We start from the raw sequence: 26,697 nt of genomic DNA, 5'->3' as shown, positions 1-26,697 counted from the left end.
TATTTTCAAAATTGGCATAACATGTTTATCTATTAATAACAAAATGTATATCAATAAAATGACTAACAAGAAACATACCGGAAATTTTACTTCTTTTTTCTCTAAAACATCTGGGGATTGTTGAATGAACCACTTTACTGCAGGACTGAGCAATTCAGGTGATACATATTTTGTTTTACCTAAACAGGAAAAAATCTTATTAAGCTTTTAAAATTAAAATTTAGTCAAATATACTGCTAAAAATAATGATTGTTTTGTAATACCAGTTAAATTTCACGCAATGTCAATATGGTGGTGGTAGTTGGACCATATTATACTTCTTAAACTTAAATACTCGATACAAAAGTCAAATTAAATGAAAATGTGGTACAATTTAACACCTTACTAACGTTGCTGCAAATATTTATTTTATTATTTAATTAAGTACCGACTCAACGTAATACTAATTGGTAACGTAGTACTTATGGCTCAACGTAATACTAATTGGATTTATATTTATTACTACCACTGCCCACCAAGAAACTTTGCACCAAAGAATTTTCCATGATATCATTTCTAAATGGCCTTTTTTAAAACTGTATTGAGAGAAATATATGCTATCAAAAAGTTTATTTCGCTTTATTAAAAGAGATATAAAAATATAAAAAGAAGAAAGAAAAGTGTAAAAAAGAGAGAGAAGTTAAAAATATAGAAAAAACAAAGAAAAAGATAAAAAAATTTTTAGAGGAAATAAAATGTTTACGTTTTTTAAAATTATTCAATAAAAAATAAATTGGAAAGTAAAGTAAATCAAGGAAATGATACAATCTCGTCATTAGCTCACACGATTATATCCGAAAAAAATAGTGCTTTCTAAAATTGTATTAATATAGCCAAAGCAAAACATATCAATACAATAGTATGAGGAGCACCAAAAGGTTTAAAAGTAAATAAAACTTATTGAGCAAAAGATGTAGAATATAAATTGCAAAATAAAGCAATCAAGCAAAAACAGAAAATAAAAATTCAAGAAAATACTGAATAAAACTCAAAATTTAATATTCAAAACAAGTAGTGAATTCAAGCGCTTTGGCTGCATTAATACAATATAAGAAAGCACTATTTTTTTCTTAAATAATCGTGAGAGCTGATGACAAGATTATATCTTATCCTTATTTTAATTTTCAATTTTTTTTGTAAATTAAATAGTTTTGATATTTGTGAATATTTTAAAATTCCATTTTTTAATAATTTTTTCAACTTATTTAAAAATCTTTATATTTTACTTGCTCTCTCTAAATTGTTTACTCATTTTATGAGTTCTGTGTATTTGCAGCTTATGTGCTGTAAATAAAACTTATTATTGTTAATAAAGTTATTATTCATTTTTTTAGATTATCTTAAATAATTTTAAATAATAACTTAAATTAGATCACTTACTTAAAAAAGGCCAGTTTTGGAATTATTTTAATGTTAGAACTAATCTATAGCATTTCATTTTGTGATTTTTTTTTTAATCACCCATACTATCATTTCTTATAGAAAAATAGAAAATACAAACTGAGCAATTTATTCGTGATATTATTTAGCAACTAATATACTGTTACCTGTTTTCATGTTTATAAGAATACTCGTGACGTATCCAATAACAAATGAAAAGATGAAACCAATGGGAGCGAACCACATATAGGAAATTCTATACAGTGGAAATATATCTCTAAAAGGAAAAAAAAAAAACATAAATAAACAATTTATTTCCTTTAATAGCCGTGTAAGTTGGATATAATTAAAAAGTATACCATACAAACAAATATACTTTACATTTACATGTTTATACTTATTTTCCTCGGCATGTCATGTGTTGTGAAATACATTATATACCTGAGTTTAACAGGTGATTTTGAAAAATCAATCACATAGAAGGAGATCAAAATGTACGGTTTGATGTATTTTGCTTAGTAAAAAATTCTAATGTTCCAATTTTGAAGATTTTAAAGAAGAAAACAATGAAAATAATGAAAAATATAATTGAAACCAATCAAATATTAAGGATGAAAATAATGAAAAATATTGAAAAATATAACGAAAAATATACTAAGAATTTCTGATTTTCTAAGCAAAATATGGCACTCCTACCTTTCTATTTCATTCGGCTTTTTATTCGATAATTTTTCAAACCGGCGGTCATTTTTGGAACCCTTGATATAAACATTTTTAATTGTTGTATTGTTCAAAGCTTGCTTTAATTATCATAACAAACAATAGTAAATTTAAAAAGTTCGACTAATTTATACAATGAATATTTAAAACAATAAAAATTGAATATTATGAAATAACAACTCTTATTTTTTGAAAAGTGTGCGAAAAGATCCGTCGTTTTAGTACTTTGCAATAGCGATACTGTAAGAGGTTAAAGAATGTTCGTAACCTCTTAAAGTTTCCATGTAACCTCTAAAAGTCAACAATGTAATGTTTGTAACCTCTTAAAGTCAATGACTAGGCAATGTGCAACTATATCATATAACACCATAATGGCTCCAAACCATAAAATAAAGTTTGTTCTAAACAATAAAAAGGTAGTTATATACAAGATAAATGACAGAGGTCAGAGGCACCTTTCAAAAGCAAAAGATAAAACTTTCTTTTTTTGATGAGTGTTAGGAAGGTGAGCTCCTTTCCAACCTCTTTACTTTCTTCCGGTACATAATCATTTTCTTTCCCTTAAACTTCAATATTTTCAACAAAAACACCTAACATATTGTTTTCCAACTATGCGATTATTGGAGTTGCCGGTAAGAAAATTGTACTAGTATGTTAATCGTAACGAATAAAATCGTAATCGTAACGAATGAAAAATAATCTTACTCTACAAATAATTAGTTTCAAAATTATTTTTTAAATAATAACATCTTTATATAAATAAAAATTTAACCTAAGAATTTCAAATTGTGAGACTAAATTAGAAGAGATAAATTAAAAGTAATTTCAATGTTGAAGAGACTTACAACCACTCAAATTTGAAGCGTTTTTTTATCGCTATTTTATTATGTTTTTATATTATGTTTTTATTTTATGTTTTTATTTTATTTATTTATTGCTACTTTTGTTTATTATATAGTTTAGCTCAAACTTATAAAATAAAGAAATAAAGATCTCGTGAAAGATAATTTTTTCTTAACAATGGATAAATCATCAATATGTGAAGCAAAAATCTTAAAAAAATCATGATAAAGCACTTAAATTTTCATTAAATTTAATACAGTAATTTTGATACAAAATTCATAAAAAACGGATCTTTCAGCCGGTCAAATTTAAGTTCCGTATTAACATTTCGGCAGAATACAGATCAACCGAACAGAGGTCAAAATTAAGTTCCTTATTTGTATTTCAGAGGGATACAGATCAACCAAACAAAGTATTTTCCCTCTTGTACATTTTTCTATATACCTTCGCAGTCTTAAATTTCTAAGTATTTTAGATTTTGAGTTGCAAAGTAAAATATAACACGAAACAAAACAAGAAAAATGAGAAAACATTCCAACAAAATAACGCTTATAATTGTAGTAACTGACGAGCAACAATATTGAAAATAAAAATAAACTTTGTGTTAAGTCCATTAACAAATATGACACTTTCAAATTACTAAATTTCTACAATGTAGTTGCAGTTGGGCGTTATATAAAGCGGTCTGAATAGTAATCTTTTCCTTACTAGTTTAATAGTTAATAAATCTCGAATTTTCGAGAATTATTTAATATCGAGGGAAGTAATTGGGTTAGCATTCTCGCATATCACTAAAGACAGTTATGAATAAGGTAAAATGGAATAAAAATGCTTACTCATCTGAAGACTGTACAAGTTTCGGTTCAACCGGGATCTCGTACTTGTCAATGTCTTTTGCACTTGACAGAACTGTATCATTCAACAGGAAAAGTTGTTCAGCAATCGATATGTTAAGAACAGGACATTTAGCCACAGAAACCGGAAGAATTTTTGGCTGAGGCCCATGGTAAGATGTGCTGAAGCTAATCCAAGAAGCCACTGCAATTGAAACTAAAAGTCCCACTACAGCACCCTATATTGTTATAAAAGAATATTTATGAAAATAAAGTTACATTTTGTGTCGTAAAATTTTATGATTAATTTAATATACCATAACATAATGTAGTGAGGTGATTTTTTCTATGTTTTAAAATAATTAACGCTGGAAACAAAAATGTTTCATTCAAATTCATGTTTTACGGTATATGCTTTAACATTATCTTTGTAAGTTTAATGTTTGATTCAACACAATATATCAAAAACATTTAATGTAATTTTTTTTTTAAAAAAGCAGTGGTTAATTTAATTCAAATCATATCACTGGTTCAAAACTAAAACGACACTTCGGAGCTCACTTCTCATTCAAATAACATGAGAAGTGAGTGCAGAAGTGTAGTTTTAGTTTTGAACCAGCAATATAATAGCTTCTATTAGGGACAGTCAGATAACGTATACAACAAGCACAAGTCTCAACAAACAATAAAATCTTAGCCAATATTACTAGAAATTTCTCTACTACACTCGATTACTTTATATAAACTTCCCACATTAAACAAAACGTGGAAAATTCGATGAAAAATGTACATGATCTCTTTAAATAAATTTTTTAATATGACATTTTTATTACATTTTTGTCTCTTAAAGGTATTACTTTTTTTTTGTTTGGGACCTCTGTCTTTAATATAAAAAGCTATGACAGCCCCTAGAACTTTGACGCTTATATATATATATATATATATATATATATATATATATATATATATATATATATATACATATATATATATATATATATATATATATATATATATATATATATATATATATATATATATATATATATATATATATATATATATATATATATATATATATATATATATATATATATATACATATATATATATATATATATATATATATATATATATATATATATATATATATATATATATATATATATATATATATATATATATATATATATATATATATATATATATATATATATATATATATATATATATAATTAGCATTTTTCCCTTTGCTAACTCGTGAGAAAGCTGAATTCCCCTAGCCCTATTTTACGGATTTACTTTGCAAGATTTTCCCTACTTTTACTGAGGAGGATAATGATTTTGTGTCACTTGGATAATTGACCTCTCTCAAATAATTATTAAGTAAATATTGTGCCCTCTCTCCCCGCCTAAGACCTGTTTTCATCCTTCCTCTCGGCAACGACTTTATATACATATACTATATATATATATGAATTTTAGAAAGAATCACAATATATATTAACTAAACTAAACTCAGTGGCGCAACAGCCCATAGAGGGCCAAGGCTTGCTGTGCAAGTTTTCATAATTAAACATGTGAACTATACAAATACAGGTTTATTCAAAAAGATGGCTATGATTTAATTAATTCTAAATAAAATATAAATTAAAATATAAAAGGAATACAAACGGTCTATATAACGGTAAGTTTTATTTAAAACCCCTTGTGTTAGGATAGTTGCATGAATGGTGTCTGGGGTAGTAGCTGTGTAAGTGTTGTAGTTGTTTTGTATGTGAAGCAATCAGGGCTAACCACTTAGTTGAAAAACGTGGAAACTTTTGCTCTTTCTTTTTTATGAGATTGTTAATGTTCAATTTTTAACTCATAAAATGCGGTTTTGGATACCCCTGTATAATGTTCCTGCTTACCTTTTCATTAGCTCTTGTCGTCAGCATTCCGAGTAAAAATGTTCCTAAGACTGGACCACCAAGTATTGCAAAAACAATGAATGAAGCTTGAATAATGCTGCCAAATGTAGCTACTAAAAATGTTAAGGCAATACAAAGGACACCAAAGAACATAGCTGTAAATAATAATTTGTTCTAAACTTGATACTAACGTAAATGAAACATAAATTAATAAGTGTAATTGTCAAGAATAATGACTTTAATTTAATCCCTAGACGCAAAATTTCTATTAACATATTCTTCATACTTTTTTCATTATTTTGTATTAAATTAGGTGAAAATAAATGAAAAATATTGTATGTAATAATAAAACAATAATTATATTTAATAATTTATGTTTTTGGTATACGGCATGAAACACCGGTGTCTTTTAAACCACTCACTTTCAAGCAATATTTTTTTTTAAATTTCCACTTATTTGCGGTTGTCTAGATCTATCAGAAACGGTTATTCAATACAGAAATTTCCTTATTTACAAAATAAATTATAAATAAATTCTTCAATATGAATGGAAAAAAAATATCAGAATACATTTTTTGGATTTTATATTTTAGTATAAATATAATTACGATAATCTAGCAGATTTTTTTAGTAACTATTTAACTCAATTACATATAAAAACACCAAAACATATTTTCGCGTGCAATTAGAGCGCCAGAAAAAAATTTATGAAGGGACAGTGTCCCATCTGCAAAGGGTCAAGCATGAAAAAAAAATATTATTTGTTCCACTATTCAAAAATGGTTAAATCTGAAAACAAAGTAAATATATTTTCCAATTGTCTATTCTTAAATTTTGTTCTCGTTTTTCAAGAATACTAACATAAAATGTTTATAAAGTAATATTTAAGTTCAAAAGCAATTCAGAAAATAGTTTATGTTTTGAGATAAATGAAAATTTTTGCTTAAAAAATCTTATCCCTGCGCAAAACATTCAAAGGATATTTTAAAGTATGACTTAGCACCACCATTTTACGATGGAAGTAACGTTCTGAATTAAACCCGTATTATTTTTTATTTTAAATGGAACATGATGAAAATAAAACATTTTAATTTTTTTCACTTTCTTATAATTCTATTTTTAACTGAAGAATTTGTTTAGCACAAAAAAATTGTTCACCAACTTATCACTTGTGCAGCAAAAGACAATTTGTCCTGTGAAAATCCTTTTGCTTCAAGAAAAGGTCGTACTAAATCTTGCATTGTCACTGCAGTCAAAGAATTCACTGCAGAGGAAACAGTGCTGAGAGAAGCACTGAAAATTCCACAGATGCAAATACCTGGCAACCCAGGAAAATGTCCTAAGCTCTTTATCATGAAATATGGCAGCAACTAGAGAGAAAAACATTCCAAAATAAATACATCATTTTTTTGATTTTAATTATAATATTTAAAAATATTTTACATCTAGTACTCTGAACGCATAGCACGTTCAGCAATAATCCTCCATAAAATATGCTTTTATGGCTTAAAAATTTTATCATGATACCTTAGAGCATGGCATGAAAACCATTTATTCGCTTAAATTTACATTTCAGTTTTGTATACTTTATTAAATGTGAGGTAATAAGAATTATAATTTTGAAAATAAGAATTTCTGATAAACCGTTGTCATATGAATGAAAACAACTACCAAATTATTAGTTTTTTTTTACCAGAATAATGTTTTTTTAACCATAAATGCTATTACCATACTGTACGGTAATTTTACCAGAATTTTTTTTCCTTGTAAGACATAAAGAATTTTGTCAATAATAACTGCTGCTCTATGATATCAACTTGGCAGTTTAGATCATGTACAGAAACAAAGGTAGGTAGAATTGATATTTTTAGAGTATGGTTACCAATTATTCGAGAAAAATGTTTATTCAACCACTTGCTTTAAATATAAAAACTTATGTTACTCAATATTCATTAGTGGTTGTATCTTCATTTGAATTTGCACGTGCGAAATTAAAATAATGTACTTAAATCAAACTGACAAATCTTACTTATGCGAATTATAGTATTATAAATTTTATACTTTAATTTAACATAAAGTCTTAAAATTCTTGAAAAATTCTTACTTGATCGCCTTTGTGTATTGGGTTGTTTGGCGGGGTTAAAGGATCACATTCTGCAAAATATGAATAGACAATGACGCCAGACAAACAAGCCAGTAAATGAAATGAGCAACCCAGTGGAATACTGTACCACAATGCCCTGTGGAAGAAATATTCTCAATTTAATAGGTACTTACGATAATTTGATAACTCAATTTAATAACTTACGATAATTTGAGATTCACGAATAAAATTCATTACTCCTGAAATTTACTTTTATTCTTTAAAAATGCTTCGAATTCAATTCATTACTTTTTCTGAAACCACTTATTTCAAAAATTTGGTAGCAGCTATAAGCAAGTTTTGAATACTGATATAAATCTTTAGTTCATATAGGAAATTTTATTTTTAACCCTAGCGAATTAAAATCTTAAATGCTTATAAATTTATTTCTTAAGATATGTATATATTATTTAGGTATAATTTAGGTATGATTCATTAACGTAAAGTAAGGTATTATTTATTAAGTTATGTCATTACTATATCAAACTTCATTCACTTAAAAAATAAACTAATCGGAAGCAACAGTCAACATGTTCCAAGCTCTCAAAAACAGGATCCCGTTTTCACGGCCATACTTAAAAGAAATGATGACTCATTCAGCCGGGCCAGTCTTATAAATTGGCACCTGTTTTAAAGTACTTGAAATAAGTCGACTGTTAATTCCAATTTGTATATTTTTGACGCGAATAAAGTATTTAATCAAGTAATACGTTTACTATTTATCTATTTTTATTCTATCTAAGTGATAATTTATTTCTTCGCAATATATCTATAAGACAAACACCTAAAATTCTTAACTTTTTCCAAATGCTTGAATTCTTTTTTAAGCTATAAGGCAAACCATTTTCAAAACAATTTCACATTAATACTTCTTAGATGGTGCGAAATACATCACTTATAAATTGCTGTAAAAAAATTAAGCTTTTTGGTCTTAAAATATCTTCTTTCATGTTAAAAATAAAAATCGATCTTTTAGCTAGTTTGCTTTATATATCCTTTGTAAATTTTCACCACACATTTAAAAATATTATTTTTCAGGGAAATGAGATAAATTATTTTTTTAAATATATAGAAAAGAGAAACTTACTTCCGAGATATGTCAATGTTTTTGACAGTAAGCAATCTTTGGATTTGTACTTGATTTGCACTGAAGGCTGTCATAGACAATATTATTCCTTGAATCAACATATTCCAAACGGTATAGCGAGTGTAGAAACTTGCTTCAAACCTATATGAAATCAGACTTTATTTAAATCAGGAGTAAATATTTATATTAAAAACATATTAAAAGTTCACTGAGAAGAAAAATATGGTCAGTAACTGTTAAAGTATTGCAAAATTTAACGTGTTTTTGCCTTTAATAACACAAAAAATCTCGGTAGTTTTTATCAAAGTCCTTTGGTAATGATTTTGGTAAAAATTATCAATAAAATAAGATTTTATAATCTGTGATAAAATTGGGAAATTGTATTATAATTTGATAATTTTATCACGACACCTTACATAAAGGCATAAAAACCATTTATTCGTTTAAATTTAGTTTTCAGTTTCGTATTTTTTACTAAATGTGTGATATTATAAACTTTAATTTTGAAAACCAGAATTTTTGGTAAACCGTTACTGTTCAAACGAAAAAATTACCAAATGATTGTTTTAAATACTGTATATTTTGGTTTTATTAACCCTTATTATGTTTTTTTTTTAAATAAATGTCATTACTATACAGTACTATGGATTTACCAGAATTTTTTCCTTCGTGATCTATTAAAAAGTAATAATGAAAATATCATTATGATTTTATTACAATTCGCCGAAAGCTGCCAAGTTCAGAAGATGAAATAACCTTCCACAAAATATTTAAATTTCTACAAAAATTATTATAATATGTCAGATTGCTTAAAACGAAGCTATAGGAAAAAACATAATTTGGCTTCAAAATTGCAAAATGTAGTGCTATGTATGTCATTTTAAATAGAAGTATTTCAAGGCATTCAACAGATTCTCAGAATACTGCGCATAATCAATGCTCATGAAAGTGGTCGCAAATCATTATGTAAATACAACAATAATAAACATTGCATCAATTCATTGTCATTTGAATCTGGAATTGATTTCATATGAAGTCCGAGAGAAATAACATTAATTTTTATCCTTCGCATCTTTGTAGCATTTTTTAATAAAATGTGGTAAATAAATAGATTAAAATTGTTAATAAGCATACATATCAATCTCCTATACTTCTAGTAGGAAGTTCTTTTGCATTAATCACTTTTACTATATATGTTTAGAGTCATTGTCAAAGTTTAGTTAAAAAAAATTAGATTAGGGAATATAATATACACTTAAGCATAAAAAGATAAAAAATAAAAAATGCTATCGAAATCTAATGTATTTCTTAAAAGGGAGCCAGTACAGATCAATAAAACTTGTTTGATTGCTGTGAAAAGCAGAGAGGAGTCAAAAGGTTATTATTAAAAATACATTCATTCCGGCAATGAAACTGATTTTTATATTTCCAGTTCCTCCTTTCTCACCAATAATTCTTTAAATTTTGATAGTCTATTTCTTCCTAGTTGAATTATTAATTTTTGACCTCTAATATACATAAACCAGTCAATTAAGTGTTTCTAATTTACCAAAATAAGTTTTTCAGCAAATTCTTCAAAATCTTTTGACCGGTTAAATTTAGTGATAAAATTATTCTATTAATGGAAAGAACAAATTTCACCATAATAGAAGATGAAATGAAATAAAAAAAGAAGTTAATGGACAGACCTTGTATTAAAGTACCAAGAGAGAAATTGACTTACATTTCGCTTTCCCAGTCTCCTGATGGCAAGAAAAAGAGAGGAAGAACAAATTGACTAAGCAAGGATAAATGCAAAGAGGAGAGGGTTTTGGGATATGATTTAACGAAAAAGCCCTCAAAATTGTTGGTATTGACCCGAAGTGTCAATATAGCATAATTAGGTGTCGATTTGATAAATCTCTATTCGAAAGAGAGTCAATTAGATATTGATGAAAGAATACAAATAAGTTTTATCTCAAATTATCTCTAAAAATTAAGGGATAATTTTAAATTACGCTTCGAAGATATTGAAAATATGGTTATCCCACTTTCCACTCAAGTTGAAAATGTCATCTGCCATTTTCAAAATGAAGTCATTAAAATATTAATAAAGCAAAGATGGATTTTAATATTTTAACTGTAAGTAAATTTTGAACTAATATAAATAGTACACAAAATTATCCAGAAAAATGGAATGCGGCACTTCGCATTTTAAGAGCATTCCCAAGTTCAGATATGGTTGAATCTTGCTAATTCTATTTTAACAAAGCAAAGAAATAATTTGAACGTGGAGCTCCATGGTGATTTAAGTTTAATACTAACAAATTTCGAATCAAACATTGCTCATCTAGCCTTATCGTTATCAAACACATCCTTTTCATTGATTCATGCAGAAATTTGTTCTTGTCAAAACAAAAAAAAGTCATTTAAAAAACTAAGTATTTTTTTTCTTTTATAAAATATTTTTTAATAAAAAGGGTTGATAAGAAAATTACAAAGTCTCTTAGGGGGAGGGTAGGTGATGATCATGAAATTTGGCAGCCTTCCATTTAACGGATAAAAGGAATCTAAATCCTTTGTCAGAGATTGGAGAACATGTAGTTCTAGGCTGGATACCTTATGGGTCGAACCACTCGAAATAAGCAAATTAGCATAACGAAATTCACTTTATGCTACCTCTTTTTTATATAAGGGATTTAAAAAGTACATACCAATGGGGGCCATTATGGGACACGCTTATATCCACTCTTAGATTTAACAATTCAGTGATCACTTACAATTATTTTGGTCTTCATATGTTCCTTTTAGATAAGGATTATGAACCGATATCTAAAACGAAGTGCTTTGAAAACTGAAAAACAGCTTTAAATAATAAATAAAGTAAGTACTACGCTAATATAATAAGATAAGATGAAGTTTTAATAAATATTTCTATAATTAAGTTTGTGTGAAACTGTCATCATTAATTACTTGCCCAGGAATTAAAATTCTTCCGCCTTCATTCGCGATCTTGAATACATCATAAAAGCCAACATCTAAAAACCCTTTTGTTATAACAGCAGAAATTCCGAGAAACATGAGCAATGATTGAAATACGTCCGTCCATAGAACAGCTTTCATTCCTCCCTATAATATATAAAACCCTTATTATTATAATGAATCATGTCACAAGGTATCTTACAGTATAATTGTAATATATATATATATATAATCTATCTTCAAATATCTAGCCTTTAAAGGCTAGATATTTGAAGAGAATTAGGCGAATACAATTAAAAAGGCATTTTATTACTTATATGGAGTATGGAAAACAGTGTTCATGGAATCTTTACAATTATGGTTTCCCCGTTTCAGGGATTGTTTGGAATTGGCCTAGATTTCTCTAGCCATGGAAAATATGGAAAAGACACGCATTTTTGCCTCTCCCGAGCTTTTAAAGAGAGGTCCTGTAAAGGGGAGGGCGTTGCAAGCATCTTCTTATTCAATGAAACGTCATTCAATTGATAAACTTTAGAGATTTTGATTCGTTAAAAGGATATCGCCACTCTGACGGTGGGAAGTTTTTGGGGTATTTTAATGTCTACTTCATTTACGAATTATTAGACCATTAGCTTCAGAAAATAATCTTTTATCCGGCCGTATCTGGTTCATCTTGACTTTTTATGGCTCTTTGTGAGAGACCGGCTTCCATATCTTAACTTTGATAAGAAACATATGTTTTAAGCTTATCGGTTAATATCGAAAGACTCGCCTGAGAATTTCTGTATTACATATATATATATATATATATATATATATATGTAGTATGTATGTAACATAAAAAGCTTAAATTAATCTTTTTATGTTATTCCCTCTCTGTGAATATATATGTATATGTATATATACATATATATATAAGTGAATACAGAATCCAAAATATTTATGATATAATAAATTTAAATATTTGCACTGCCAATGACATTAATTATGTGTTTAAAATTGAATTTGCTACTTTTCTCCTCAAGAATATGTAAGGCGATTTCATAACTATTAGTAGATAGAAAAATATATAATGCAGCCAAAAATTTGACACAAATCCTACTTATATTAGTCCAATACATATTAAATCCATCCCAAAATTAAATCTGGCACAATCACAAAAATATGATGTGTTCATTTTTTTTTAAATATTTTACACCTCAAACTCTATTACCCCTTTTTTCTGTTTGTATTATCATCAAAGAATTGAGTATCAAAAAATGAAATATTAAAGAAAAATATTTTTAAATCTAAATAACTACTTACAATGGTGCAGTAAAATGTGCATACCACTCCAACTGAAACTATAGCAACCCATGTTGACAAATTGGTTACAGCGCTCAATGCTAAAGCGGGAGCATACAAAACAACTGACATATAAAGTATCTAAAAAAGAAGAGTTGAATAGAAAAACTTATAGATTCTTTAGCCTAATATACTTGCTGTAATTTTATGCTTACCATTTGTAAAACAAAAGCTAACGAGGCGATTGTTCTGGCAGTTTGTCCGAACCTTCTTTCAAGATACTAAAAAAACATCCATGTTTTATTATAATTATGTGCATCATGATATTGCAATTCATACTGTACAAACCTCTTTTAAAGACACAAAAAACATCTTTGAATTATTATATTATATGAATTACGATATTCATATTGTCCGAACATCTTTCCAAAATACTGAAAAAAATCTATGTATTATTATAATTATATGAATTATGATATCATAGCTTCACTCATTAAATGTGATAGACGATTTGGATCACGTTAGGCATAATTTTATAAAGTCTTTAAATAATTTCAATAAATTCAAGTATAAAAAACTGTCATTTTTAAATCACATATTTTAAACGACTTAACTGTGTTTTGAAGTGGAATATTGGTACAAAAGGTTATAAAATTAAGAATTGTTTAACACATCTTAAATATTAAGTTATTAAATCAGCCACAATTCATTAAATTATTTTTTAATTTTATTGCTTTATTTCACTGACAATTTAAAATTGATCTTTATATTTTATGAAAATATCATAAAACGCAAAAATAAGTAAATAAGCAAGTCAACGACATAAGCATTTTCTATTTTTATATTACGTTCAAAAATATGCCTTATTTTCATAACAAGTTTATGAAAATCAAATAAATACAATTCTTTTTAACACGATACAAAATAGTACAAAATTACAAAAATAATATAATTTTAAAAGATAAAATTAGGGAAATAAAATAAACAACACAGAGAAAAATTTATTTACTCGAATTTTGTCAATTTTTTTTTTGCATATATATATACAATTTTAATATTATTTTTTTTAAAGAAAAGAATTCTTAAAAACTTATATTTATCTATTTTGATACTCATCCATTTTGTATTAAGCGCCTTAAAAGTAAGCACGTGATGAATATTATGACTTTAGAATTAAAAAAATTCAACATCGGTGGAATTAAGTAAGAAAGAAACAATACTTTGCTGTTATAAAAACTGCAAGATACACGAAATTTTTTTCACAAACGAATCAGGCATGTTTATGTTGGTTGATGACTACCTACGCTCTAAAATTATGTGTTTTATGCAGAAGAACACTCTGCAAAGTACCTTTCACAATCATCAAAGGTTCTTAAAATTCAACACAAACGTAGAAATTTTAATGACACAAAGACCTTTTCTTTTCGTAAGTTACCATATTGTGCGAATGAACTATTGCTTTAGCGAGCAGTAATAATTGATTCGTCTAATAACAGCTAAAATTATGATTAGCAAATAACTTAGTCGGATCTTCACACCTACGTTCTGTCGTGGTTTCGGTTTTGGTAAATATATTGCTGGTGTTCTTAATGCATTTTCCTTAAATTCAATATGGTCTTTATATTGCTTTCTTTCACCTTTAGTAATAATTTAATGAAATTAATCAACAAAAATAATAATTCAAAAGATGAGTGGATGAATTTTCTAAATTGGACTTGGAGGTACAGTTCAGTAATTATCAGAGCATTGCTGAGCATTCTTAATAACAAAAAGTGATATTATCTGGAATTTTAAGTGCTACGACAAGTGAAAGTCATTCAGCATAATAATTTAAAATGATTTTATAAACGTTTACAATAACGCATTTATTTTAATAAACTCATTCATTTTTATAATAAAATTTATAATAGCATTTGTCATAACAGTTTAATTTTTTTCACTCAAAACTATTGAAGCTTTTAAGCATGACTAGGGAAAAAATTATACGCTTACTTAATTACTTAAAATTAATTATTATTAGCTTAGTTATGTTAAATTTATTCTTATTTAGGTAATTTTAAGTAATTAAATTCAATAATATTTTGGTTTTGCTGAATATAATCAATTATTTTCTTTCTTTTCCCATTTCGGTGCCGCGTGTTCTGTTGCTATGAGGATATGATGAAACAACTTGTATAAATGAAAGTGTTATTCATTTTAAAAAATTGAGTGTATTCATTTTATAAATTGTTCATTTATAAAATGGAGTGTACTCATTTTATAAAATGGAGTCAGAATTTTTCTCTAAAACACGTAAGGCAGGGCATGGGAAAATATTGAACTTTCAGATAGAGTTCTGCAACATTTGTAGTGAATGAGGACGTAATATTAAGAAGAGTTTCAAATTTTTTATGAAATATTGAATAAATGGATTCGACTTTTAACTGTAAGTATAAAAGTTTTACCTCATACGCTGTTGAAGCTTGCATTTCAAAAAACACTGGCAAAGTAAGATAAGCAGATATCACTATGCCAATGACATATGATATGTTTAGGTAAGCCATGTGAATTCCAAAATAGTACATTTCAGCTGGTGTTCCAACAATAGTTATGGCAGAGAGAAATGTTGCCATGATTGAAAACGATACTGGCAAGATTGGCATGTCTTTTCCAGCTAAGAGGAACTCTTCTGTAGTTTTCTGTTTACCACCACTGAACCGGAAATAGACGCCAATTCCTGCTGATATCAGAAGCATTATAGAAAACATCAGGTAATCCCATCCTCCGAGTATAGCCTTTTCTGCTTCCATCTTTTCTTTAAAAAATGTATCGCGATAAAAGACAGCAGAGCAGTGTTTATGGTTCTTTAGTCCTGAAAATATATTTACGTAATTAAGTTTATTAGGTATAAAATACTATTAATCAGAATTAGTTTAACAAGACAAATATAGGAAAACTGATTATATTGGCAAAAAGTGAGTGATTATTGCATTTAATACTTATATTAATGGTCGTATTAGATTATAAATAGTTTTCATACTGGTCGGGATTCATGTTCGCTGACCGAAAATAAAATGCTGGATGTTGAAGTAAAAAAAGGAAAAATAATTCTTTTTTATATTTTTATTTTTATTTTTAATTTAAATTTTCTTTTCAAACGAAGAAAGCACTATTACACTGAACATAATTTGCAAAATACTATTTTGAATTTATACCGAAAGTATATTGACTTAGAAAGTGAACAGTATTAACTATTATATTATAATATATATATATATATATATATATATATATATATATATATATATATATATATATATATATATATATATATATATATATATATATTCAATGCATCTCTGTGTTTTTTCTCTTTCATTGTATGTTTCGAAACTAAATAAGGATGCCTAGTATCAAGTACTTACCAAAGAAATGAAGCCACTTTGATTTTTTACAGCAACTGGAAACAAGGCAAGCCAATGAAAGTGCATGTATGAAGAAAAATTGTATACAAATGCATGTTTTCAAGAACTAACCCATTCCCTATCACACCAAGGCAACAAAAAAAATCGAATGTGAATTATAAGAGGAGAAAAGTGTCCCATCGAAATGAAAACTACAATAAACAGCCAAGATATATGCCATGTTTATATAGGACTTGGAATATACGATGTTGATTACCATTACTCAATCGCTGGAGAACATAGGCATCAGTGTTACTCCAAGTTTCAATTATTGTAACCTTCAAATCTACCACAAATTTTAATTTCTCACCATAAGCATAAACATCTTTATGCATTATACAGCATTACTTAGGATACTTCGTTTGCGAATTTCTAATCCAGTGATTTTTAACGACCCGCTCACCTGTTTGGCATTTTCTTAAATTAAAAATACTTAATCCTTGACATTTTTTAGTTTAGGTAACAAATTGTAGAGAAAATAAAAGCTTGTATTGCAATTTAGAATCAACTACAATCAAGGAGAAAATCTACAAAAAAGAGAACTAGTCGTTAAAAACCGTAACCCATGACGTACATTTTATTACATTATCCCTGCTGAGAATACTTTAGTATAAAGCATACTTGGATTTTGTGACACTATTTGTGTTTCTTTTTATGCTGTTTTAGCTATACTCAATTATTCTAAGTTATGTTATTATTATAACATTAAATTTTCCATCATATTATGTTGCATTATAGTATTATATTATATTATATTATATTATATTATATTATATTATATTATATTATATTATATTATATTATATTATATTATATTATATTATAAATCAAAAAGTAAATTAATATTTAAGTAACTAATAGGACATTTTATTAAATTAATTAACTATTGGTTAAGCATAGTCTAGTTATTAACTACTACCGTGCTCACTCTAAACTATGTGAAATGAAATTCTAATGGAGAATTCTTCAGAATTTTATTTTGCCTCTTATTGTTTTTCGATTATTTTTTCCTTTGAAAGTTAAGACTGATTAAAATTTAATTGAATTAAGCCTATTAAAAGGTAAAGTAGGCTTAACAAAGTATATTTATCTAAGATGTTTTACTCTTTGAGATCTCATAATACTGTTAGTGATATCAAGATATCAGAAGTTTTCAGATTTTTTTTGCACTAAATTGCATTATTTATTTGCAATTGCTGACTCTGTAACAAACTATCATCAACCTTCAAGTCATCAGTTTTAAAGTCAGCCTTCTGAAACTCACAGATTAAAACAATACTTACAGTATGTGTTAGCACATAAGTAACTAAAAAATAGCAGATAAGTTACAAATCATAATTATCTATTTCTTTTGCACCGTTGGATGCTATAAATTTTGAAAATCCGACCTTGAGCTCTTTACTATAAGAACAACCCTTGCTTTGCAATGGAAACAATATTTCATTAACAAGCAATTTTTCGGTAATCTATTCTTTGCAAGTTATATTTCTTTTTTATAAAAAAAAAGTCATTAGCCTTCATTATTTGTGATGATTAGCACAGTCATTACGAGTAAAATGTAGCAAATAATCTACTTAAACTAAAGGGGGGAATATTTTTCCTTTTCAATACCTAATCACATAATTGCATGTGCTTACACTACGACTATATTTACGCAATTACTGTTTCGCCTTAAAAGTTGCATCTATTTGGCCTGAAAAAAAAACTCCCGGTAAAATACATATTTATTTTAAAAGCGCGTGAATAAGTTGAAGACCTTGATATGCATAGTCACACAAAAAACAGGAATTAACTCCCATGTTTTGTGAAACGATCGTGACTGACATATTGTCATATTGTTCTCTTTATTTATCTCGGCCTCTTTAAAGCATACACAATGATAAGAATTTATTTAAAAGTTATTTATTTAATTTTTTTTCTGCAGAAAACATGAGAATCGTTCTTTAAATATAAGCAAATCGTGATATATTCTTTTTGTCAATGAAAGTGTAAAACAAATAGATTATAATTGGGAATAAATTTTATTAGACATTTTATCATCTTTCTTTTTTTTTATTAAATTTAATTAAACGTGAAGAAACACATATTCAGTTTGCGTTTTAGGATCTATAGGATATATATATATACATATATATATATATATATATATACATATATATATATATATATATATATATATATATATATATATATATATATATATATATATATATATATATATATAAATATATATATATATATATATATATATATACAAGAAAACACGAAGAAAGTTAAGAAAATCAATAAGTTTCAATTATTGCGCTTAAGCTACAAGTAAACAGAACTCATTAGATAAGTTCAAAATGAAGAAGAAAACAAAGAAAAATTATAGACATATGAAAAAAAGTGGTGGGGGGGATATAAAAAGAAAAAAAAATAACAAACAGTTTAAAAAAATATAAAAAAGGATAAAATTTTACTTAAAAAAACCGGAAAGAAAAATTCCGGAAAAAAAGATATAATATTTTCATCAGCCCACACGATTATATTCGTAAAACAGAGTGCTTTCTGATATTGTATCAGAAAAGCCAAAGCAAAATATATTAATATAATAGTGTGAGGAGCACTCAAAAAAATTTTTGTAAAAATTACAACAAATAAAATAGAACACAAGAAGTAAAAATAAGTAAAAATAACATGTAAAAACAGAAAAGAAAAGAAAAGAAAAAGAAAAGACAGTATAAAAATGGACTATAAAGCGAGTAGCGAAATCAGATCAACTTACATGGACGGAAATTTTTCAAGAATGATTTAAAAATGTTTTCGCAGAAAGATTGCCAGATTACAAAATATGAAAACAAAAACGCAAATCGAGGGTAACAAGAGGGTTTTTAAGTGTCGTTCTTACTGCACTGCTGAAGTGATATGTATATATATATATATATATATATATATATATATATATATATATATATATATATATATATATATATATATATATATATATATATATATATATATATATATATATATAAATTCTGTGTGAAAGGCTTAACAAATTTAGACCCAGAAAAATGAGTCCTGCGTCAAATCATAAGATCGTTACCTTTAAATTATTGTAAAATGGTGTAAATTTACAACCTTAATACGGTGGGAAATTGAATTTTTCCGTTCAATGTGAACTTTTATACAGTGTAATCAATTTTAAGAACTTCATTAATATGGTCATACTCCCTCCAAATTTTATAGCGCTAGAATTGAAAAAATTGTAATCTTCCCCCTTTGACTTGAAAAAAAAATATTTTTTTACCTAATTGAATCCCACTGACGGTTCTGCACGTAAAAAGTCGCATTTTAACCTGCAGTCTTCTCTGCATAGCAAAACCGGTTTTCCCATGTTAACTGATAGGGGAACTTTGTGTAGGGGAGAAACATTCTCCCAATTTTGCCCATTTCCTTAACCGCCAGTGGGTTTTAACATTGCAGTTTCAGCAATTTTTACAGTGCTCTGTTAAAGAAGTTTGATGTGCGTAATACGGTTTAAATTTGTCGCAATCTTAATATGTACCATAAGATTGTACTTAATTTTTTTTTGTTTCCTATGGGGAAGTATTGACTGCACGGAAAGTATTTCAAAAAGCTATGGAAGTATTTCAAAAAATTAATAACATAATGCCATGGTTTAATTTAAATGGAATCATGGATCAATATAAGTTTGTATTAAGTGTGTGGTTATTGTGATTCAGCATTGAATATATTTTTAGGATTGTAAGAAAAAATGTTGGAATACATCACGTAATTTTGTTAATTATCATGCTTTTAGAGAGCGTTATACGTTTAGAGAACGTTATATATTATCTTTAATTTTATATTAACGTATAAAAAAGTATAATCAAAACTAACAGAATTTAGTTATCGAATTTCGGAATCTATAGGAACGCTTAAAAGGCTTGTTATTTTTTAACGAAATGCTTTAGTAATGAATTCGGTTAAATAAACCATAAAATTTACTAATTGTGGCAAAATTTGATAATTTTATCTTTTTTTTTCATAGAGCATGGCATAAAAATTACTTATTCGGTAAGATTTAATTTTCAGTATCATACTTTTTACTAAATGTTTGGTAACAAGATTTCCGGTAGACCATTAAAGCATTTACGGAAAAATTACCAAATGGATGGTTTATAAATACGATTTATTTTATTTTCGGAGCGAGACTTATGATTTTTTTTTTCCATAAATGTCATTATAATTCAGAAAGGTAATATTATCAAAATTTTTTTTCTCCGTATGTGAATCAGCTGGTATTAATTGATCACAAGTTCCAACTGTATATCCATTGAGAAGATAATAATTGAAAAGAATTTTACATTTTCGCACCAAAAACTATAATATAGAATCTTTTGTAATATTGAATAACTATAAAGCTAAAATACGGAATAACTTCCACTAAAATAGCTAAAAAAATGCTTCAGAATATGCAAACTAAATTTGATTAATAAAATAATTTATGTTTCACAATGTAGTAAAAATTCTCTTGAATAAAAAAACCTTAAAAATTGGCTCGATTTGACTTTAATGGTAAAATTCATATTTTACCAAGTTATACTATTTAATTTTTAAATAAAACTATAATTTTAAAATTTTTAAAATTAAAGCAAAATAATTTTAAAGTCTTTTAATTTTTAAATTTAATAATTTTTTTAACTTCAAATTTAATTATATTTACTCAGTCTTAAAACATAATTATACTTTAACAAATTTAAAATTTAATTATAATTTTTTTAGTTTTAATATTTAATTATAATTTCATGTCTTTAAATTTTAGATTTAATATTATTATTCTAAAAATTTTAAATTTAAATAAAAAAATTTATTTTTATATTTAAATTTTTTTTTAATTTAATAAAAATTTCTACTTTTAACTTAATTATATTTTTTTATAATTTTTAAAACTAGTTACTTTTTTAATTTTAAATTTAATTATAATTTATTTAATTGTAATTTTCGTGAGTATGTTTTGTTAAATATACATGCTGTAGATACACATATAAGTCTGTATGAATAATTAAAAATTATTTTCAAACCTGGTAGTAAGCTACAAAAATTGCCTGAAATTACTTGTGGTTAAACATAATAATAAATTGGGTTTACATGTTACGAAATTACGATATTGGTATGAAGTTATCTATGATTATTTATGAAGTTATTTATTTATGTTAAAAAAAATTAGGATTGAACCTAATAATTAACTTATATTCTGCATTTATATTTGTTCAATAACTGCGATCAATTTAAAAAAATAAAATATTTCTCTGATCCCCTATTTGTAATAATAGATATCGATTGCCTTTCCTATAAGTTGTATCATTGTTTTCAAAGACCGATATAAACAACTACTTTAGGGAAAATGTTGTATAATAATATTTATATCTGTACTATAATATCTATGAATGAAATTTAATAAGTATTATAAAAAATAAATGCTTACTCCATAAATATTTATATCTATACTTCAATTGAGGAATTTAATTGATAGAATATTTAATTTGGATTTTCTTTGATGATACGTTTTTTAACAGCACGTACAAACACAGAGATTTTCTTAACACGATGATTCTTATATTATACAAATGATTTAACAAAGATTAGGCAATGATTATACAAGGCAAAGATTCTTTTAAAGCTATAGTGAGAGTTTGTGTACTTTCGAGTGTTGCTTTTTAAATAATATGAAGATAGAAAATATTTTTATCATAAATATATTATTTTAAAATAAAATTTATAAATTAAATATATTCCAAAATAAGTTTATTTATTTTAAAATGTATTATGTAATAGCGTATAAAATTTATAAGCGTGATAATTAAACAACTTTTACCTTTTATCTCCTTTATACTACAGTTAATTGATAATTGATTTCTGTAAACCTGATTCAATTACCTGAAGTTTCTTTTTTTCTCAATTAATTTCAAATTTTCTTTTTATTCAATTAAAGTATTAAATTTTCGTCGGTAACATTTCCATAAGCAACAGCCTTTAACAGTTCACCAATCACAACATTTTTTAATATCCTTTTCTTCATATTCAGAAAGAAATACATATGTTGGATCAAATTTTTAAAGAAATAAAATACAATATTAAAGAAAGAGAAAATATTACTTTTATTTTAGTTTTAATTTAGCGTATTAGTAAAAAAATGTTATTTAAAAGCAACGTGAAGCAAATAGTTTTTCATTAGATTTTATTGATTTCTACGTAATAATTAGAATTTTTAATATATTTGCATGATTTTTTTTTCTTCTTAATTTTTAATTAAATAAGTTATAATCACATTAAAAGAATTAAATAACATACCTTTCGAGTTCAAATCCTTAAACTAGTATATTATATTTCACAAACTGTGAATAAATCCGTAGAATTAATGGAACTGATCAGTTTTATTTTTTTACTTATTTAAGGTTACCTGCAAAGAAAGATTAGAAGTCAAATGATAAAAGAAATATTCGTTTGCATTTCAACTGAGCAATAAACGAAGAAGGAAAAACTAGTTTCTCATTCAAAAGAGGTACAAAAAAGAAAACTGATTCGTTTCTCCTCTTTCACTGATCATTTATCATTTGTTTTTCAATGAAACTAAATTTTACGTTTCCGAAAATTTTGGATTGCGAGATTTCCTGCTTATAAAAGTTCCATAATTCATTTCAAAAAAGTAAAAACAGAAAAAACAAAGAAAAGAATCGACAAAAAAATTCTTTGTTCAAATTTTATAGGGGAAAAGAACAACAATCGAGAGTATTTGTGTTTTAAAAAAATCATAAGAAAATACAACTAAATTAAAATTAAAAAAGGCCATGAAAATATATTAAACTGCTGCACAAATTTAACTACAAAAATAAATAATCGCAACTGCCATAAAAAATAGTTAAAGTTTGCATGTTATTTTCACCTTTGTTCGTAAGTCCACATCATCCTTATCAGACTTAGTAATATTTTTAAATGTAAAAAGTATTTATAATAAACGGATATTATAATTTAGGAGTTAATTAAATATTAGAATGGATGACAAGAAAAGATTAAGCTTCTACCTGAACTATTTGAGTGTAAAAATTATATTAAAAAATAACAAACTTTATAAATAAGTCAAGGAGAAATCGGCCTCATTATATTCATTTTTATTGAAAAATAAATAAAAATGGACCTCCCAAAAATAACTTTTGTTTCAATGATCGTGGTTCTGTACGTTCTAAGATTCAACCATATTGGTTCATTAAATATGTGAATTAGAAAAAAACCTATTTTATTAGAATTGGTTTTTCGGGAAATATTCGATTTATTAGTTCCAAATTTTGTATATTATTATACAAAATTACATTTTTTTAAAAAATAAGCTACTTTTATACTATTTTGAAATGTATCAATTGTATATTAATTTCTACAATTCAAACTTTTTTCAACTATTATTAAATAAAACAATACAAAATAATAAATATTTACTAAAAGTTTTTTTTAATGGAATTATCTTGGAGAAACTAAATTTATAATTATGTGCAAAAAAAATTTTTTTGATTTACTTCCAAATTTATCGATATAGGGTGAATTATCTATAAAGCAAAATTAACAACAAACGTTCAAACTAAAGTCCGCTCTCCTCTAACCGAATTATTTGGACTACATTTCCCAGTTTCTAAGTACCTCACATAATTTTGTTGTCAGAAATCTGATTCCGTCAAAAAAATATATGTTTATTCAGAGAAGAGAACGCAAGTTTTTATGCCTGATTTCATAACATAAAATATTGGGTTTTTAAGATCGATCCCTCGAACCATTAAAATTTAGTCTTAGAACGTTAAAGCCTGATCGTTAGATCAAAAGTTACTCAGGGTGGTTCGTTTACTTTTTTGCGAACTGTACTTTAAAAATAATCTGATACTTAATGCGTAATAATTATAATCCTTAATGAGTAATAATCTGTAATATATAGTCCCGCAGTGGACTGATCGTTAAGACACGGTTCCCAGCAGATCACCGAAGTCAAGCATCACTGGCTACGGTCAGTGTGCGGGTGGGTGACCACTTGGATCAGTCTGCGTAGGGACCGAGGGTGTGCGGTATTGGTCTTCGTTAAACTGTGCTACCGTAAAGTGCTCCACTTCGCGCGCAGGTCGTCGAGCTACCGAAGCGGGGGTGCCATCCCTTCCGCAGAGGATCAAAATTGTGATGGCATGTCTTCGGATCATCCTCCGGGATGTTTCCCAGACCGTCGCCAATAGCCCATTGTGCAGCTCTAGTGCGACGTAAAGTAAATATATATATATATATATATATATATATATATATATATATATATATATATATATATATATATATATATATATATATATATATATATATATATATATATATATATATATATATATATATATATATATATATATATATATATATATATATATATATATATATATATATATATATATATATATATATATATATATATATATATATATATAACTAAACGAAAGTGAGCTGCTGTAAGAATGAAGAAACGAAAGAAAGAAAAATCCCAAATATCTGAAACAAAAAAGTAAGGTGATTCGTGTGATTTTCGTGAGAAAAAAGAATTTAATAAACTGGAAAGCCAGAAATTGAGAAAGAAGAAGATTGTATCAAATTATTAAGCTTACGATACAAAAGAAAAAAAATCATGAATTGCGAATGATGCTTGACAGAATGGCATAGTTTTGGAGAAAATAAATAATAAATTATCCCGCAATAAAAGTCGACTCCGTGGTATTGCCCTACAAAAGTTTAGAAGATTTTCAAGAGATGGTGAAATCTGAAACTATCAAAAGAGTTTCGACGTTTAAAGTTTGGAAAAGACAACAAAGACACGGAAGCGAGAGTAATTCTCATAAATTTTACCTTTTTTTCAATGCCAAAATGAAATTTGAAGAGATCTCTCTAGTAAACTTTCTATTATCTATCTTGCTATTTTTATTTTTAACTATACGAATTTTAGCAAAATTAGTGGAAAGTATGCCGAATTTACATGAATTTAAACTAAGATTAGCCGGGATATATTTTCATTACATTAAATCACTATTCAATGAAGTTCTTTAAAATTCATTTTATGAAAGCATTATTGTTATTTATGAGGCGAAAGAAAGGTTATGCATGATCACCTTCGAAATCCGAAAATAAGTTCAAAGGAAAATTATTATATATGCAAGAGAAAAAAAATTCTGGAAAATGTACCGTACTGTATAGCAGACACATTTCAGGTAAAAAAAATCATAATTCTGGTAATGAAATTAAAATATACGATATTTAAAGCATGGTTTTATAATTTTTCCGTTCATAAAGTAACGGTTTACTAGTTCTAGTTATTCATTTCATTCAGTTCTCTAGTAATTCCACTGATTCAGGTTTTAAAAATTATAGTTCTTACCACAACACATTTGGTAATGAATACAAATTGAAAAAAATTTAACTAAATAAATGGTTTTAATGCCATGCTCTAAGGTATAATGAAAAATTTACCAAATTTCTCTACATTTTCCAAACTTTTCACATTTTATAAAAAATATGTTATTCTTAATTTTACCTAAATCATTACCAAAGCATTGAGTTCAAAATTATCGTGATTTTTGGTGCTCCCATAGAGTCAGAATCACCGTAAATTTCTGGTAGTTTTGACCATACTTATTATAAGCGTACTGAGCAAAAGATATGGTGAAAATGTTGGCTGGAAATATGATTTGACTTTATCGAAAAAAGATTATGTATGCAAGGAAATATAAACATTTTGTTCGACAAAATGAAACAAAATAGACACAATATTCTGTCGGCACAATATTTTCCCACAAATTCAAGTTAACAATTCAAGGTCACTAGAGCTGCACAATGGGCTACTGTTGGTGACGGTCTGGGGAACATCCTTGTATAAGATTTTGAGACAAAATATATACGTCACATCCCATTTTACAGGGAGGACACATTCAAGCACCATTCATTTATCCTCATAACATTATTTTCTCCTGAACCAGAGCATGAGCAATCATCTCTC

At 26.5% G+C, this 26,697-nt stretch overlaps 1 protein-coding gene across 3 annotated transcripts in view; it reads right to left on the bottom strand.

The window, feature by feature from the left end:
* LOC107444050 (putative sodium-dependent multivitamin transporter) overlaps positions 1-26,697 on the bottom strand; it is a 50,191-nt gene that overhangs the window by 3,501 nt on the left and 19,993 nt on the right. For 2 of the 3 annotated variants that reach the window (XM_016058099.4, XM_016058100.4), the window contains exons 2-12: positions 15,648-16,054; positions 13,419-13,484; positions 13,225-13,344; positions 11,915-12,066; positions 8,959-9,099; positions 7,833-7,968; positions 6,891-7,098; positions 5,729-5,883; positions 3,819-4,054; positions 1,587-1,696; positions 79-179 (exon numbers count right to left, since the gene is read on the bottom strand). In XM_016058099.4, the coding sequence (XP_015913585.2) occupies positions 79-179; positions 1,587-1,696; positions 3,819-4,054; positions 5,729-5,883; positions 6,891-7,098; positions 7,833-7,968; positions 8,959-9,099; positions 11,915-12,066; positions 13,225-13,344; positions 13,419-13,484; positions 15,648-15,992 (1,770 nt within the window). In that variant the 5' untranslated portion in view covers positions 15,993-16,054. Of the gene's footprint in view, positions 1-78; positions 180-1,586; positions 1,697-3,818; positions 4,055-5,728; positions 5,884-6,890; positions 7,099-7,832; positions 7,969-8,958; positions 9,100-11,914; positions 12,067-13,224; positions 13,345-13,418; positions 13,485-15,647; positions 16,055-22,985; positions 23,206-26,697 lie in introns of those variants that run through there. The other variant, XM_016058101.4, reaches the window with a different exon arrangement.

Source organism: Parasteatoda tepidariorum, chromosome 6, assembly GCF_982258835.1.
Source record: "Parasteatoda tepidariorum strain Cologne lab strain chromosome 6, Ptep-v5.0, whole genome shotgun sequence".
In the NCBI taxonomy this organism is placed as follows: Eukaryota; Metazoa; Arthropoda; class Arachnida; order Araneae; family Theridiidae; genus Parasteatoda; species Parasteatoda tepidariorum.
Note: the sequence above shows the minus strand (reverse complement) of the source record. Positions and strands in the feature narration are given on the sequence as shown.